Here is an 18,431-nt window from a genome sequence, read left to right on the forward strand (position 1 = left end):
ATGAATTTATGAGAGAAGTGTGGGAAGGTTGAAGGTCATATGAGGAGGAACAGTCCTCAAGTCAGTCATCCTGAACAGGGGAGCCAACGTGGCAAACCCAGAATTATCACTAGACGTGAGACAGATTTGGCTTCAAAGAGTCAAGTGCCAATTCTTTGGTTAGAAAATGATATTTCAGTGAACCTAATGGGTGGCGTGTTGTCAGAGCTATACTCTATGCTGTTAGTTGTCTACACTCAAAATATCAGTAGTTATTCAATAGTTATTCAATCTCTCTAGCTAACCAGTCTTTAAAAAGAACTGGCATAACACCTCCCCTGAACTTCATAGGTATTTAGAGAGACTGAATAAGGTTTTATAGTAATAGTCTGTATTTTATCACTTTCTCTTAATGCATTTTTATTACTCATTTTTCAAATCTCTATTCTCTTTTTTTTGTCAACATATGAGTCCTGTGGCTACTCTTTATGGCCATTTCCATTTTAGATTTCTTCTTTTATGCAGTACCAAAAATAAGAACAGTAAGAGCTTTGTGAATAGGGAAATACATATTTTTCTCTTTTCACACTCAATTTATACTCCACCCCCTTTTTCTGAAGAAGACTTGGGCATTTTTCTCTCTCCTATTTGGGAGTGGAAAGCTCCAATGTCCTGTGTTAGTAGACCTGTTTTAAAAATATATTCAAGTCTTAGGAAGTGACCAAAATCTTGTATGTCTTCTATGTTCTCTTCTAGGCAAAGTGTTCAAACCACAATTATCTAATAAGTAAAAGTGGTTATGTAGCAATAGTAGAGGAAATTTTATCTTTTTTGAGCTGATCTGTATCTCCCTTGATGGGGATGTTTTTCAGCTAAGTCATCTCCCAGGGGAGTGTGCATTTAATGGCCAAAGAGGTCAGATGCATTTCCATGTATTGGGAGATTGTATTTTAATGGAAAGGGACTGGTTGGCCTGTCTTTACTATGCATTTACCAATTAGGTTGAGTCCATTGAAATGAGTTAAAATTGATACGAGATGTTTGCTAGCTTATATGCATTCATAATTTTGTTTGGTGTGTGTGTGTACAGATAATAGGCTTATCACTTACAAAGAGCTAAAGAGAAATGATAGAATTAAAAAAGCTCTTTTTAAAAAATGAAGCAACCAAAGCTTTTGTAAAAGGAATACTTGATCAAGAAATGGAATACTGTATACTTATTCTGTTTATTAATGTTCGATTGATCTCTGAAGGAAATGCATAGCAAGTTACATGATCATCATTTTACATTTTATACTATGTGGTTATTATTGTATTAATACTTTAGCTCAAAAGTCATTTTCAGGCACTTGAGGTTAAGAGGTTTGCCAGTGAGAACAGAACTTTGTACTCTTTATGAAATTATTTCGTGGTACGAGGTGTTTTTCAATCACTGTCTGATGCTGAAGCTCTCACTTTTTTCTCTGTTCAGCAAGTCATTATTTGAATATTCCTTAAGACTTGTCTTTCCTATAAATAAAAGACCATTTAATGATTTTCCCTTTGCCATTTAGTTCCTTTAACTCCATACACTCTGTAGAGCAAAGTAATTATTATCCCTTTAAAGGATGCATTTCTTTAATTTTTATTTGTCTTCTTTTGATAGAAGACTTTCTGATGAGATTGGCTATGATATTAATAAATGTGTTCTTTTGATATTATATAAATGCAAGTACCAACATTGGAAGATCTGTGTAACTCAGCAAATCAGTTGTTTCTAAATGACCAATGCATGATGGCACAGACTCATCACGACCCATTTAAAATCTAAGTGAAGTAAGTCAGACAGAGAAAGACAGAGATCATGATTTCACGTATATGTAGAATCTGAAAAACAAAATAAACAAATAAAACAGAAAGAAATGTGCCTGACCAGGCGGTGGTGCAGTGGATGGAGCGTCAGACTGGGATGTGGAAGGACCCAGGTTCGAGACCCCGAGGTCACCAGCTTGAGCGCGGGCTCATCTTGCTTGAGCAAAAAAAAGCTTACCAGCTTGGACCCAAGGTCGCCGGCTTGAGCAGGGGGTTACTCGGTCTGCTGAAGGCCCACGGTCAGGGCATATATGAGAGAGCAATCAATGAACAACTAAGGTGCCGCAACGAAAAACTGATGATTGATGCTTCTCATCTCTCTCCATTCCTGTCTGTCTGTCCCTGTCTATCACTCTCTCTGACTCTCTCTCTGTTCCTGTAAAAAAAAAAAGAAAGAAAGAAAAGGAAATTCTGATATATGCTACAACATGGATGAACTTCAAGGACATTATGCGAAGTAAAATAAACCATTTCCAAAAAACAAAAAACAAAAAACAAAAAACCAGAAACGTAACAGAGAACATACTGATGGTTGCCAGATGGGAGGCAGTTAGGGGGATGAAGGAAAAAGGTAAAGGGATTAAGAAGTACAAATTGCCAGTTATAAAACACAGTGAAGTACAGCATAGGGAATATAGTCAGTAATACTATACTAACTATGCATGGTGTCAGATGGATACTAGATTTGTTGGGGTGATCACTTTGGAAGTTATATAAATGTCTAATCACTATGTTGTACAACTGAAACTAATCTAATACTGTATGTCAACTGTAATTGAGAAAAAATTTTAAAGTGCAGAGTAGACAAATGGAATTTAATGTGAGAATCTGAAATGTTTATTAACATAACTTCAGATTGCATATTGCAGCTACCTTTAAAAACTTGTTGAGTTCTGGTGTAGTATCAGAGAAAATATCTAGAATTATTTGGGAAGGTTATTAAAGAATACTTCTTTCTTTCAAAGTACTTATTTGAGTGAGGCTGTATTTTCTTTATATACTTCAGCCAAAAAACAACATATTTGCAACATTGAATTTTGTAAGAGCATATAGGAGAATCAGCTTTTTGAAAAAGCCAGACAAAGATTTCAAGACTGTCAGTGCCATTCTTCTCACTATTTATTCAGAAAATATTCAAATATTTTATATTAACATGTAGTAGGTTTGTTATTTTAAAATGAATTAATAATTTTTTAATTTATCAGTTTTCATTTTACTATAGTAAATTTAATCATGTAATTCTATATATAGAAGCTCTTTGGGATGTTCAATACTTTTTAAGAGTGTAAAAGGCTCCTGAGACCAGAATGTGTAAGAACATCTGGTGTGGTGCTTTAGGAGGAGCTTGGAGCCAGATTGCTTGTCAGAAACCCAGCTTTATTGTTTAATAGCTCTGTGACCTTGAACAAGATATTGAACTGCTGTTTGCCTTAGTTTCCCCATCTGTAAGATGATATATAGTAAGTGGAGGTGTAGTTGGTGTTCTCTTTTTTCCTTCATGCTGTTACCAAGAAAAAGTCAGTTTCTTCTCTCTGAACCCCCATCCCCAGCTTTGAAACTCATCAGAGATTTTAGCAGATGGCTTGTTACACTCTCGGTGGTATTGCTCTTGTCATGGTTTCCTGGCCTCTCATTCAGCGCTGCCTTCTTTCCCTTCAGTGATCCTGTCCTCCTCTATCTCAGCCGGCAAACTCTTAGGCAGCCCTTGTTAATACCAGTGACAGATCACCCCATCCTCTCAGTTGCAAAGATCCCATTCTCTGACCATACCACCTGTCTTTCCAATTCATTCAGTTTAGCCTTTCAGCTCCAACTATTCTTCCAGCTCCCCAGGACTACTGGTCCTGCCACCTTCTCATTAACTCTCACTTCCCTTATCAACTTTCTTGGCTTTTTGCTGGCTGAAAGTGGCCTATAATTATAGCTAATCATTGTTTCGCAAACTTTCTAAGATCTCTTGTCTGGCAACATCCTAACCTTTGTTAACTTTTCCTTCCACTTCACATTGCACCCGGACAGTGGAATGTATGCTAATTGGTTCACTTAACAATCACACCTTCAATTTCTGAGGAGCTTTTGGTGGTATGTGGAATTCCTCCTTCATTTCCTCAATCCATTTATTTTTCTAAACGACTCTTCTAAATGACTCTTTCAGGCTTTTTCTCAAACTTCCAATATCTGTTCCTTCTTCCTCACTCTCAGCTGATGACCTTCCTTCCTACTTCAGGGAGAAAATTCAAGCTCTCAGGAGAGAATCTCCCCAAGCCCCCCTCCCCCTACCATGTGACACGCCCTGCTTGCATCTACCCTGTTTCCCTGAAAATAAGACATCTCCTGAAAATAAGACCTAGTGCAATTTTTTTCAAGCTTAGAAATATAAGGCCTCCCCTGAAAATGAGACCTAGAGCGTCTTTAGGAGCAAAAATTAATATAAGACACTGTCTTATTTTCGGGGAAACAGGGTAGCTTGACTTTCCTCCTGTTCCTCCTGTTTGGATGGACTCTCGGCTTCTTTCTAAGGTCAGCCCTCTGTGAGATCCCATATCTAGCTACCTACTTACTATCTTCTCTCCTGGTATTCTGCTCCCTGCCCTTCATCAGCATCAGCATGTCACCCCCTCTCTACACTGGGCATTCCACGAGGCTGCAAAGATCTGAGCAAAACTTCCCCTTGACCCACATTCCCCTCTAGTTACCACATTGGATTGTTGGTATAGCTATCTGCTATTTCTTTCTGCTCATACTCTCTTAAACCCTAGACCGTGAAGCTGTACTTCACCAAATACCACTGTTGAGGACGCGTTTGACCTGAGTGTCAGTAGACTCAGCAGTCAATTCTCAGGCCTGCTCTTACTTATTATCAACACCATTTGACAGGCAGGTTACTTCTTTCTCATTGAAGTACTTCTTTCCCTGGGCTTTTGGGATGCATACTCTATTTTTCTGAGTAATGTTTATCACCATCTGATATATTTGTTTGTTTATTATTTATTTTGGCCCACTAAAATGTAAGCTTTTTGAGAACAAGGGCTTGGCTTGTTCTCATCATTGCCAAGAACAGTGGCACATACATAATAGGCATTGGTAACTATTTGTTGAATGAATGAATGAATGAGAGCTTAAAAACTAGTATGTACTCATCAGCTCTTCCCTCATTACTAGCTCCTTTCCTGACCATAAGCTCCACAGCCATTTTCTTCCTCCTTCTGAGAACCTTGCATTTCCTAATTGTATTTTCCCTCATCTCTACTCCATTTTTATCCTTTCCAGGCTGAACCATCAGCTTTGCACTTAGATTTCTGTGGGAGCTCTAGTGTTTACAGAACATTTATTTATATCTGGTATTACAGATGCAGATGGTCTGTGGATCCGAGTTGATGATTATGCCAAATTTAGGTGAAAATCGAAAAAAAGTAAAATTAAGAAAGAGTAAGAAACAAATTAAGCCTCCAGAGCTAAAATAATGGTCTTCCAGGATATTTAGGTTTCTTGTTTATTACTACCCTGCTTGACACTTGACTGTTTCTGGCTACTCATGATGGAATTTCTCTTGAGTTTTGGTGAGGATTTTTAGAAGGCAGGAAAAATCAAGCTCAAAAGACTCTGCTAACTTTAGCTCTGAGTTTCTCACTAAGAGTCGGCAGCTTCTCTTAAAGTTTCATCATTTTTCCCCCTTCTATATTGATGTGCTAGTGTGATTCTGGATTTGTATGAAAATTCGTTCTTAACTGGTCTTTTATTGATGGCTTCTACAGAACCTTGCCTCCTGGAATCCTTCAAACCCTGAATGTCTCTTACTCGTGGTAAAGGAGCTTGTGCAACAGTATCACCAGTTCCAGTGCAGCCGTCTCCGCGAGAGCTCCCGTCTCATGTTTGAGTACCAGACGCTACTGGAAGAGCCGCAGTATGGAGATAACATGGAGATTTATGCTGGGAAAAAAAACAACTGGGTAAGCTTTTTTGAGAATGAGGGGAAAAGCCACTTTATAAAATACAGCAATCAATTCAGATGTCTATTTATAATAAACACGAGCTATTTCCTTGAACATGGTTCAGGTTGCTTACATACTTTCTCATAACTTAAAGTTTGAAAGAGCCTTAGTGTTTGGTTCATTGTGTTTCTCAAAGGTATCTCCTGGGACGTTCATAAAATGTGGTCTCACATCCTCAGCCCCAAATGTTCAGAAGACAGGGGGTTTGATGCAGGTGGCCACATTTGGAGACACTGACAAGTTTTTCCCTCTTTTCACTGTAGACCAGTGGTAGTCAACCTGGTCCCTACCACCCACTAGTGGGTGTTCCAGCTTTCATGATGGGCAGTACTGGAGCAACCAAAGTATAAATAAAAAGATAGATTTAACTATAATAAGTTGTTTTATAAAGATTTATTCTGCCAAACTTAGAGAAAATCCGACATAAAGTACTTGGTAAATAATTATTATTATATGCTTTAACTTGCTGTAACTCTGCTTTATAAATTTTACAAAGTAAAGTTACTTCCCTACTTTATAAATCACCATTACTGTGGAACCGGTGGGTGGTTAGAAAATTTTACTACTAACAAAGATAAAAAGTGGGCAGTAGGTATCAATATAAAAAGGTTGACTACCCCTGCTGTAGACTTTTTTTAGTATCCCAGTCAGACAAGTGAGGTTAACTCTGCAGGTAGCGAGTTTATATGGAGCCTTTTATAATTTCTTTCTATAGTTTCTTTATATTGTATGATCCTTTGGAAATGCAAGGTCGTATCGATCCTCAGCCCAGAACTTTCATATACCTCTCTTTTGCTCTCGTGGTAAAAACCAGTGTCATGAAATGCTCTATGTGATTTCTGTCACCATATTCTTTCTCCATCATTACTTCTTTTGCTTCATCTCCTACCTTCCTGTCGAAAAATAGTCAGCTCTTTAAAAGTGAAAAAATTCAGCTTTAGCCACGCCTCGGCTGTGCTGCCGACGCACCAGGTCTGCTCGTGCCCCAGGTTTTGTGAGCAGCTTTCTGTTGTCTGGTGTATTTCCCCTGAATGTTTGCATGCCTAACACCTTTCTCCTTAAAGTTTTTACTCATAATGTCATATTCTCAGCAATGTCTGTGTTAACATGCCTGATTTTTTTAAGGCAAATTATTTGAAGTATAATTTACATGCCATAAATTTACCTGTTTTAAGTGTACTATGCAATGATTTTTAATACATTTGCTGAGTTGAGCAACCACCACCACCATCCAGTTTTGGAATGGCTTCATCACCCCGTAAGATCCCTCATGCCATTTACAGTTAGCCCTATTCCCATCTCCAGACCTGGGTAACCACTGAGCTACTCTTGGCTATATAGATTTTCTTTTTTGAACATTTCACATAACAAAATCATAAACTATGTGGTCTTTTGTGACTGGCTTCTTTCACCCAGCGTAATACAGTGAGGTTGATCCATGTTGTAGCATGTCAGTACTTCGTTTCTTTGCATGGCTGGCAAACACTCCCCTGATAAACGATCTGCATTTTGTTAATCCATTCACCAATCAGAGGATATTTGGGCTTCTACTTTTGACTGTTATGAATAATGTGGCTATAAACATTCACTTGCAAGTCTTTGTAACACCCCTGTTTAAAACTGTAACTCACACGCCCCCACCTTTACCCTGCTCTGTACTTTTTATAACTCTATTTAACATACCATGTGATATACAGGGCAGGCAGAAGTAGGTTTATAGTTGTGAGTACGCAAAAAACACAGACTTTACTCTTGTAATATCACTTAATTATTATATTGTTTTTCATATGAACAACTGGAAACCTACTCTTGCCCCACCCAGTATTGTATTAGTTATATGTTTCTGTGTAAAAATAAGTTTTCCAGAAATGAGTGGTTTAGACCAGTGGTCCTCAACCTTTTTTGGGCCACGGACCAGTTTAATGTCAGAAAATATTTTCACAGACTGGCCTTTAGGGTGGGACAGATAAATGTATCGCATGACTGAGACAAGCATCAAGAGTGAGTCTTAGACGGATGTAACAGAGGGAATCTGGTCATTTAAAAAAAATAAAACATCATTCAGACTTAAATATAAATAAAATGGAAATAATGTAAGTTATTTATTCTTTCTCTGCGGACCGGTACCAAATGGCCCACGGACAGGTACCAGTCAGCGGCCCGGGGGTTGGGGACCACTGGTTTAGACTAACATTTGTCACCGTAGCTTTTGTTTGTCAAGAGTCTGGAGACTGCTTCAGGGTCTCTTACTGGTGCGCTCAGGTATTGGCTAGGGCTGCAGTCATCTCAGGACTCAACTGGAGATGACTCCATTCTGAGCTCGTGCATGTGGTTGTTGGTACCATTCAGTTCTTTGTGGGGTGTTGAGGAGGGGGTCTCGGTTCAGTGCTGGCTGTTGCTGCCCTTGGTGCCTTGCCACTTCCCAGGCCTCTCCACAGTGCAGCTTGTAAGATGACAGTTGACCTTGTCAGAGAAGTCAGTTGGGAAAGTGAGACGGTGTGAGCTAGAAGGAAGTCAACCTTTCTGACCTAACCTTAGACATGATGTCTTATCTCGTTTGCTACAGTCTGTTTGTTAAGTCCAGTCTACACACAGGGGAGGGATGACATAAAGTGAGGCTGCCAGGGATGGTTGACAGCCACTTAGAAGCAGCCTACACACTTACTATTCCTATTGTTTGTCTCTCCCCACTGGAAGATAAAACTCTGTGAGGGCAGCATCTTTGTTCTGTTCACTGTTATATAAAAACACCTGGAACAGTCAGCTACCTTATGTCATTTGAATGTAGCACTTAGTCCACTTTCATTTAAAGTTATTGTTGATAGGTATGTCCTTAGTGCCATTTTAATTGTTTTCATACTAGCTTTATAAATGATAGGTCTACTTTTTACTTTTACTATATGTTTGCCTTTACTAGTGAGATTTCTTTTCTTTTATATGTTTTCTTATTTTGAGATTTGGCCTTTTATTTTATTTTATTTTTCTTTTTCTACATGAGAGGAAGGGAGATAGACTTCTGTATGTTCTCTGTCCAGGATACACCTGGCAACCCCCATCTGGGGCTGATGCTCTGCCCATCTGGGGCCAGGCTCGCAACTGACCTATTTTTAGTTTCTGAGGTGGAGGCTCTATGGAGCCATCCTCTGATGCACTCAACCGACCTATTTTTAGTTTCTGAGGTGGAGGCTCTATGGAGCCATCCTCTGATGCACTCAAATCAGTTGAGTCTTGGCTGCAGGAGGGGAAGAGAGAGAAAGAGAAAAGGAGGAGAGAGAGGGGTGGAGAAGCAGATGGTCACTTCTCCTGAGTGCCCTGATCAGGAATTTAACCTGGATCATCTGCGTGCCAGGCCAATGCTCTACCACAGAACCAAATTGCCAGACCTTTATTTCCACTTGAAGAATTTTCTTTAACATTTCTTGTATGTTAGTATAGTGATGAACTCCTTTAACTTTTGCTTGTCTAGGAAGTTCTGGATCTCTTTTTTTTTTTTTTTACAGAGACAGAGAGAGAGAGTCAGAGAGAGGGATAGACAGGGACAGACAGACAGGAACAGAGAGAGATGAGAAGCATCAATCATTAGTTTTTTGTTACAACACCTTAGTTGTTCATTGATTGCTTTCTCATGTGTGCCTTGAGCATGGGGCTACAGCAGACCAAGTAACCCCTTGCTCAAGCCAGCGACCTTGGGTCCAAGGTGGTGAGCTTTGCTCAAACCAGATGAGCCCACGCTCAAGCTGGCGACCTCGGGGTCTCGAACCTGGGTCCTTTGCATCCCAGTCCAACGCTCTATCCACTGTGCCACCGCCTGGTTAGGCTCTGGATCTCTCTTTCAATTTGTAATGATAACCATGCTGTGTAGAGTATTCCTGGTTGTAGGGGTTTTCCCCTTTTGTCATGTTGACTATGTCATTTCTATTACTCATTATATTTGTAGAGTGCCCTTTTAAATTCTTAAACTAGATGAATCCATCATGATAGATGAATACATCCTGGGCCTTAGGTTGAGCACTGAGTCTTTATTCTCTCTCAATTACTCTAGGCAAGTTTCTTGATTATTCTAAGCCTCAGTTTTCTCATTTCTAAAATAGGTAAAAATGAATTTGATCTACTGAACAGGGTTTTAGGGATAATGAAATAATAGAACTTAGAAAGCCTTTTGTAGAGTACTGGATGTTCTCATTAGCCTGACTTTGGCTTTTCTTTTTGCTTGTAGTAGATAATTATGCACTTGCCAAGGAACAGTCTCCAGACTTAGGCTGTTGGTTGTCAGAGTCCATTTGAAGAATCTCCCTTACCAAATTGTCACCAAGCTCAAATTATAGTCACCCTTGAGCATTTCTCAGCTTTTAGCTATCTAAGTGGTAAGAGCAGTTAATTTCAGATGAATACTTGTTTGTTGACAGGGAACAGTTTCAAAAGAAGAAAGTACAATTTTTTAGCTGAGCAACCTGGGTTTGGAATCCATTCTGCATAAGGTGCCTTCTAAAAGGGGGAGAGAACTGTGACACAATTGCTATTACCAGGAGCAAAGCTTAGACCTAATTAATTGCCAAAACGTGGTCTTGTTAGTTTAAGTTACTTGCCAATGTACTGTAACTTCAGAAGAGGAAGGACGCACATATTTGTTGCTAATGCTGGGGATACTGCCATCCAGGCAGTTGGCAGAACGGCTGACATTTTAACAGTCATAGGTCAGATAATTTTCTACATCTATCCAAGACAAGATTTGACCGAGGATTGACAAGAAAATAAAATTATTCTGTTCACTTGGCTGCATCTAAATGTCTCCTGTTCAGCTTACAGGGAAGATTGCTATGGAAGCCATCTTTGATGTTACAACAGACTGACCATAAATTTCTTGAATAACTGTTGGAACTTCAAATATAAAAATACAGGAAAAGTCATTGTTAGAACTCAGAAAGGAGTCTCACGTATGTTTTGCTCCTCCTGTCATGTTTATAGCCCCAATTTTACAGTAAGAAGTGTTTTATACCACCATTGACTGTTTCACAGGGGAAGGTTAGCTTACAGGTCACAAGGAAAATCAGGTAGAACTGAAAGCTGAACTCTTAGCTTCTGATGTTTCCGATGCTATTAGAAACAAGTGCTAAGTTTTCTTTAGTCTTTAGTAGCAAAATAAGGAATGTATAGTAGGCTTGACAGTTGGAGATCATAAAGCACTTGTTATGGTTTCTATTAGGCCAAATTCTTTTCACAGTATTAAGTTTCATTTACTATAAATTTAGTTGTATACATCAGTCTGTTGTCAAACATAAATTTATACAAGATCTAGGATTAACATTTTGAGGAGGGATAAAGTAGGGATCATCTGAGCATTTTAAAAAGAGTATTGGTGTAAAATAGCTGGTAAAATAAAAATGTATTATACAAACTAAAAAAGGGCAAAAGAGCTAAAATTCAGTGCATGGACTAAAATAACTAGCAGTTCAAATGAGTCCAAGTGCTAAATATGCAGTTATTTTTCTCATTACCTTATATGTACAAGAATTCTTAAAAAAAATTAAATCCCTCATTTCACTCCTTTTGTGACTTTTTGAGATTGCCACTTGAATCTACAGATTGACATTTTAGACTAGGAGGTAGAAATGGCTTCTTACTGCTTCGTAGGCTGTATGCCTCTAAAACTTGAAAATGATTGGGTAGTGAATTGAGTTTGACTTATTGTCTGTTCAGCCAACCTCATCTAATTCCTCGGTGCTTTTTAAAACCTGTCTCAACATCTACAGAAGTGATTTAACAAATGTCCACACAGTTGTGGTAGCCATTTCAGCGTTCACTGGTTTTATGAAAGATTGTTGCACATTCTACAGGGGCTGGGAATAGCTCATATTATGGAGAAGGGTTTCTGGGTAACCGTAGATCAGTACCATTGCTTGCTTGCTCTAAGTGACAATGACCTCCCTCCTCTCTCTCTTGAACATCTAGGCACATTCCTGCATCAACCCTTTTTATTTTTACACTTGCTATTCTTTTTGCCTGGGGTGTCTTTCCGCCACATTTCACATGGTTTGCTTTTTTACCTCTTTCATATCTTTGCTCAATTTTTACCCTGTCAGGTTACTCTATAAAGGAGCTAACTCCCTACCATTTGAGAGTCTTGAGCAAAGGAGGGTCCTAATTTGACTAGTGTGTTGAAAGTAACCCCTTGCCTGTGGTGATGGGAATAAACCGCAGGTTGAACGAGAACTGAAGCAGTGAGGGGTGATTGTAGTTACCCTGGGTCAAAATCACTGTGGCTCAGGTCGGGTGGCTGTGGAGGTGGAGAGAAGTGGTGGATTGAGGATAGAAATTGAAGGTAGAGTCAGCAGGGTTTGTTCCACTTTGAATGTGGATGAAAGAAAGAAAGAGAGGAGTCAGGGATGGTTCTGAGGGTTTTGGCCTGAGAGGGGAGGCCAGTGAAGCAGGGAAGAACCAACAGAGTGGGATCCTGGAAACCAGGTGAAGAATGTGATTAGCTGTGTCGATCGCTGCTGATAGAATAAGCAATATTCTGAGAAATGACATTGGGTTGGCAATGGGGAGGTCATTGATAAGCTGGTTTGGTAGTGTGGTTGGGAGAAAAAGCTGACTAGAAAGGGTTTAAGAGAGAATAAACGAGGAAATTTAGACCTCAGATATAGACCAATTCTTTTTTTTACAGAGACACAGAGAGAAAGTCAGAGGGAGGGATAGATAGAGACAGACAGACCAGAATGGAGAGAGATGAGAAGCATCAATCATCAGTTTTTCATTGCGACACCTTAGTTGTTCATTGATTGCTTTCTCATATGTGCCTCGACTGTGGGGCTACAGCAGACCGAGGAACCCCTTGCTTGAGCCAGCAACCTTGGGTTCAAGCTGGTGAGCCTTGCTCAAACCAGATGAGCCCGTGCTCAAGCTGGCGACCTTGGGGTCTTGAACCTGGGTCCTCTGCATCCCAGTCCGACGCTCTATTCACTGCGCCACCGCCTGGTCAGGGTAGACCAATTCTTTATAGGAGATTATTCTGATTATTCTTTAAAGTAGAACAGAGAAATGAGATAGGACCTGAGAAATATGAAATCAAGAAAGACTTTTTAAAAGAATGTGTGCTTGCTGATGGGAGTGAGTGGGTAAAGAGGAAAAAAATTGATTATATATGTAAAGCCAGTGGCCATGGCCACCATCACAGCCACCTGGCCCATGCAGGTTCGCAATGGATTCGGACAGTCGGTAAAGAAACAATGGAGTCAAAAACTGATGGGCCATTATCTTTAATCCTAGCTTGCACCCGGTGTGCAAGTAAAAACACACACTGGGCTCCAAAACCCACTCACATTCAGTGCTCACAAAGCTACTGACTTATCCGAGTTTCTTAGAATCAAACGTTTCTAACTCACCAGACTTTATTCACCTCTGTTCCCCATTTCCTTCTCTCTGCACAAACTGGCTTTTCCTTCAGCACTCTGCCATCTTGGCTGCTTCTCCTCTCTTCCACGTGGCCTTTCTCTGCTCTCTAATGGTAATTTCAGGAACCGAGAGAGCAAGCTCCCATTCTGCCTCCATTTTATAGTGTAGAAATCAAAACCTTTAATCCAATATACAAAATAGGGAAGTCTTTAATACAAATTCACTTATCTGGGGCATGATGGGATTGCACCACCCCACATCAAAAAGAGTGGGAAAGGCTTAGTCCTAAAACCAAGCCCCAGGCTACAAGGATTCTGCCTGCCACAGCCCGCCCCCAACACACATTAATATCACCTGGGCGATGGGCCTCCACGTAGGCAGCGCCATCTTTAACAAAGCGAGCATGATATATTTTATCTGCCCCACAATATAGGAGAAAGAGGAAGGGGACAGTTGTTGAGGATGTATATTCTTTTAATGGATGTCCTTCCTCAAGCACTGGACACAGCACTAAAGAAGACTTTTAAAAAAAAGATTTTATTTTTATTGATTTTACAGAGATAGGAGAGAGAGAGACAGGGAGTGAGAAGTATCAACTCATAGTTGCTTCACTTTAGTTGTTTATTGATTGCCAGTCGTATGTTACTTGACAGGGGAAGGTCAGGGCTTTGAACCAGCGACCTTGGCATTCCAGGTCAATGTTCTATCCACTGCACCAATACAGGCCAGCATAAGTGAAAACTTACAATTTTTTTAAATTGAATTTATTGGGGTGACATTGGTTAATAAAATCATATAGGCTTTCAGTGTACAGGTCTGTAATCCATCATCTGTAAAAGCACTGTGTGCTCACCACCCCAAGTCAGGTCTTCCTCCATCACCATCTCTCCTCCCTCTATCCTTTCCCAGCTGCCCCTCCTTTCCCTCTGGCAATCACCACACTGCTGTCTGTGTCCATGAGTTTGTTTTTTTTGTTTGTTTTTGCTTAATCCCTTTACCTTTTTCACCCAGCCCTCTGATCCTTCTCCCCTCTGATAGCTGTCAGTCTGTTCTCTGTATCAGTGAGTCTGTTTCTATTTTGTTTATTTTGTTCTTTATATGAGGAAGACTTTTCTGTTCTTCCAGTATCCTCCACCAAACTCCCACTGGGCTAGGTGTCCCTCTTAAAAGCTCCCATTTAACTCTGTACTTTTTATGTTACCCCTATACTTACTCTTTTTAAACTATGACCTCTTTTACTTCAAAACAGTCTCTTAGGTCCAAAGGATCACACTTTACAGCATATGTTAGTTCTGGAGTTCCAGAAGCTTATGTTAGTTCTAGGAGCTTAACATAATACCAAAGCCACACCTGCTCTATAATCTTGGACTATAACAGAAGGTAAGAATTTTATTAGGATCTTTCAAAGACCTTCCCCTGCCCCCATGAGTTGTTTGTACACCCTTAAGTGGCTCTTAACTATTCTCTCAAGTGTTGGGTTTTGAGTAGCCTGTAAATATGATGTTTCATACTGAGTCCAGCCACTCAGCTGTAAGGATTAGTGCTGTTTCTCACTGTTGGCATTCCTGGTGGCTTTGATTCAGTTTATTTGAATCAGCTTTGATTCAGTTCATTCAGTTCTCTCATTCTGCCTGTCCTGTCACAGGGTTGGTGAAGTGCTCTGTCCTGAGCCAAAGGTCGATGTAAGTTAAAAGATGTAAGCAATAAAACAGACAGCAAACAACTATGCAGATGGTAGTTATCATTGTGATCTTTTGAGCTCAAGGTTTATATTTCTGTTTGCATTTTCAAAGTTTTAGGTCAGCATTTTAAAATAAGGGCCAGGACCTTGAAGCTAGTTGCTAGGGTGTTTGTAGAAAGGAGTGGTGCTTGCTGCTGTGAGAAGTGTGTATATGTGCTTCTGTGTGCTTGGCCATTCGTCCATACAAGTCCTGTAAATGCATACTACTTTTAAAGATGTATTGGGGGGGGGTTTGAGATGCTTGTTTTTATAAGGGGGGACAGGAGTGGAGATACTGGGAGCTCTTTAGTAGTCACAATTTGAAAAGTATCAAGATCTGCCTGACCCGGTGGGGGTGCAGTGAATAGAGCGTTGACTTGGGATGCTGATGACCCAGATTCGAAACCCCAAGGTCACCAGCTTGAGTGTGAGCTCATCTGGTTTGAGCACAGGCTCGCTAGCTCTAGCACAAAATTGCTGGCTTGAGCGTGGAATCATAGACGTGACTCCAAGGTTGCTGGCTTGAGCCCAAAGGTTGCTAGCTTGAGCAAGGGATCACTAGCTCAGCTGGAGCTCCCCCCCCCTCCGTCAAGGTGCATATGAGAAAGCAATCAATTAACAGCTAACGTGCCACAACAAGTTGATGCTTCTCATTTCTCTCCCTTCCTGTCTATCTGTCTGTCTCTCACTTAAAGAAAAGAAAAAAGGTTAGAGGTTCTTTAGAGTAGTTCTAGATTATCCCTGGAGTTCTTTGTTCAAACAATATATCAAAATCCCAAGCTGAGCTGCAGGCTCACTGTGAGAGAGGCTTTGTCGCCTTTGCAAAACTTCCCTTGGAACCCCTAGGTGTCTGCATAGCCCAGTCGGAAAACCCTGCCTCTAGACTGTGACATAGTTTTTTAAAATTATGATTTTTTAGCCTTTATAAAAATTTAGAGGGAAGCTTTTTAATATGAGTGTTCCCTTTAAAAATGGAAGGTATTTATAGTTTAGTTAAATGTTTTATATCTTTATTTGGGGTATCCACTGATGTTCTGCTTTAAATGGGTAGAAGTTTGACCTTTGTGTGTACTTCTAGAAAGACAATAAAGACTGGTGACATGTGTCATGAACCTATGGGTTATAAATACAAGGTGGATATATAAAGTAGGTTTATAGGTGTGAGTACACGAAACAGTTCATTCTTGTATTATTATTTATTAGTTATTGTATTATTATTTATTATGATTAACCTACTTTTGCTCACCCCTGGATTAGTGAAGTGGTCTGCATGTTTTAGTAAAAACAAAAGAATTGAAGGGTCAGGTCTGTCTCTGTTTGACTTTTTAAAAAATCATACATTAAAGTATTACTTTTTTTTCAAGTATTTCTTTTATATTAATAAAAACTCAAAAGGTAATACTACTGCATTATAATTGTATTGCATGTATAATACGGATTTTAAAAATTCTAATTGTACTTTTTAGTAACTTAAAATTTAATACTTTTTTTGATCCTCCCCTACTTTTTCATCCTTCTTTTCTTGTTTCATGTTGCTTTACCCAAACTGAAGAGGCCTATGTTTTGAACAGGTTGAACTGTGGTCTTGGCTATAATTGTCAGGTCACAATCTATTTTTAACTTTAATCTTATTATTATACCTTTCTTTCTACAGACTGGTGAATTTTCAGCTCGTTTCCTCTTGAAGTTACCGGTGGATTTCAGTAATATTCCCACATACCTTCTCAAGGTAAAAAATATGTAATTGTCAATATGAGATTATGAATGAGCTTTTTAAGTAATTATTTAACTGAATATTTATGGTTTGTTTATCAACATTTGTTCAGGTGATGAGTTTTATTAAAATATTGCGTGAAAATCCATTAAGTTCCTTTGTTACCTAAAAGCTGAAATAGTAACCCTAAAAGTAATTTTGAAATACTTATTTTCTTATAAGATAAAATTAGTATAAGTAAATTAACTTTAGAAAAAAATACCTTTAGTTAATAACCTTTTTGGAATGAAAGGCTCTGATAGAAATGTCTAATAAGCTTTCTGCCTTTTAGTCGGGCTGCATGTTAACTATGCTCTGCTAAAGGGCATTTTCTTTTCTTTCTTTATGCCAGCTGCTGATCTCAGGCACCTTCATGGTTGGCCTGTCCTGGAAAGACCCGAGAATCAAGTTAGGCCAGTGCATATGGCATTCTTTAAAATGTAATGCTGGCAAGGTGTGGCTTGGGGAGGGACCTGACAATGCTTTGTAGCGAAAACAAGAAGTGCGAGTGACCAGGCTATGGCGTGTGGTTAGTGAGAAAGAAAGTAAATGGACCAGGGAGCAAGTTTTGAACGGCATACCTGGAGACAAAGGCCTAGTAGCTTCATAGTCGATGTGGATTTTTGTTGTGACTGCCCTGAGTTCCAGATTTCAACCTGTGGTTATATAGCTTTAGTCTAATGTAAGAAGAAGTTCTGCCTTCCTAATCTGACGGTGTTCAGAGAGTTAACAATATTTATAACAGTCTAGAGAGAAGACAGAATCCTTGTACAATTTTTCTGCATATTGTAGTAGTTAGTGTATTAGATATTCATCTTGATAATGATTGGAACTGTGGACTGGTGCAATATAAACTAGACACCATAGAAAAGATTAGGGAGCATTATTTATTTATTTTTTATGGAGAGTCAGAGAGAGGGATAGATAGGGACAGACAGACCGGAATGGAGAGAGATGAGAAGCATCAATCATCAGTTTTTCGTTGCAACACCTTAGTTGTTCATTGATTGCTTTCTCATATGTGCCTTGACCGTGGGCCTTCAGCAGACCGAGTAACCCCTTGCTAAAGCCAGCGACCTTGGGTCCAAGCTGGTGAGCTTTGCTCAAAACAGATGAGCCTGCGCTCAAGCTGGCGACCTCCGGGTCTTGAACCTGGGTCCTCCACATCCTAGTCTGATGCTCTATCCACTGCGCCAGGCAGGAAGCACTTTCTGGTCAGGCAGGAAGCACTTTTTAAATATGTTTCACATTGGATTTTTTATATGTTTACATTTATATGTAAAACATCAGAGTGTTTTGCTTCATTAAACTTTAATTTTTAATTTCTTGCTGACTAGTTTTCTGTGTATCAAGGGTTGTGAAGTCCAAGTGAGAATGGAAGTTAGCAATTTTTATTAGTTTCTCCACACTCCTGTTGTGGAAGATATATGTATTAGATCTGTGATAACTAAGCATAATTAATTTGGATTCAGCAATTACTCTGCTCTGTTAGAATAGCAAGCAGTTTCCTTGGAAACTCTTAAATCACAGACTCATTGACCTTCATATATTCCAGTTAAAACTCTATTTCATTTTATTTAAAACCAGGTGTAATAATATTTATATAATCACTTTGCTCCATAATTTATAGTTACAGTATCTTTGTTTTGATTTGCTGGGCCCTATCAGTTTGATTGGTTGTCCTGTTATTTGAACTTGATATTGCCTCTGCTCATGGTCTTGAGGATCAAAGGAAAAAAATGCT

The 18,431-nt window shown here is 39.4% G+C and overlaps 1 protein-coding gene across 2 annotated transcripts in view; it reads left to right on the forward strand.

Moving 5' to 3' along the window:
* Positions 1–18,431, forward strand: part of BABAM2 (BRISC and BRCA1 A complex member 2) — a 406,860-nt gene that overhangs the window by 128,649 nt on the left and 259,780 nt on the right. For both annotated transcript variants that reach the window (XM_066266796.1, XM_066266797.1), the window contains exons 5-6: positions 5,586–5,780; positions 16,589–16,663. In XM_066266796.1, the coding sequence (XP_066122893.1) occupies positions 5,586–5,780; positions 16,589–16,663 (270 nt within the window). The remainder of the gene's footprint in view (positions 1–5,585; positions 5,781–16,588; positions 16,664–18,431) is intronic.

This window comes from Saccopteryx bilineata, chromosome 3 (genome assembly GCF_036850765.1).
Source record: "Saccopteryx bilineata isolate mSacBil1 chromosome 3, mSacBil1_pri_phased_curated, whole genome shotgun sequence".
In the NCBI taxonomy this organism is placed as follows: Eukaryota; Metazoa; Chordata; class Mammalia; order Chiroptera; family Emballonuridae; genus Saccopteryx; species Saccopteryx bilineata.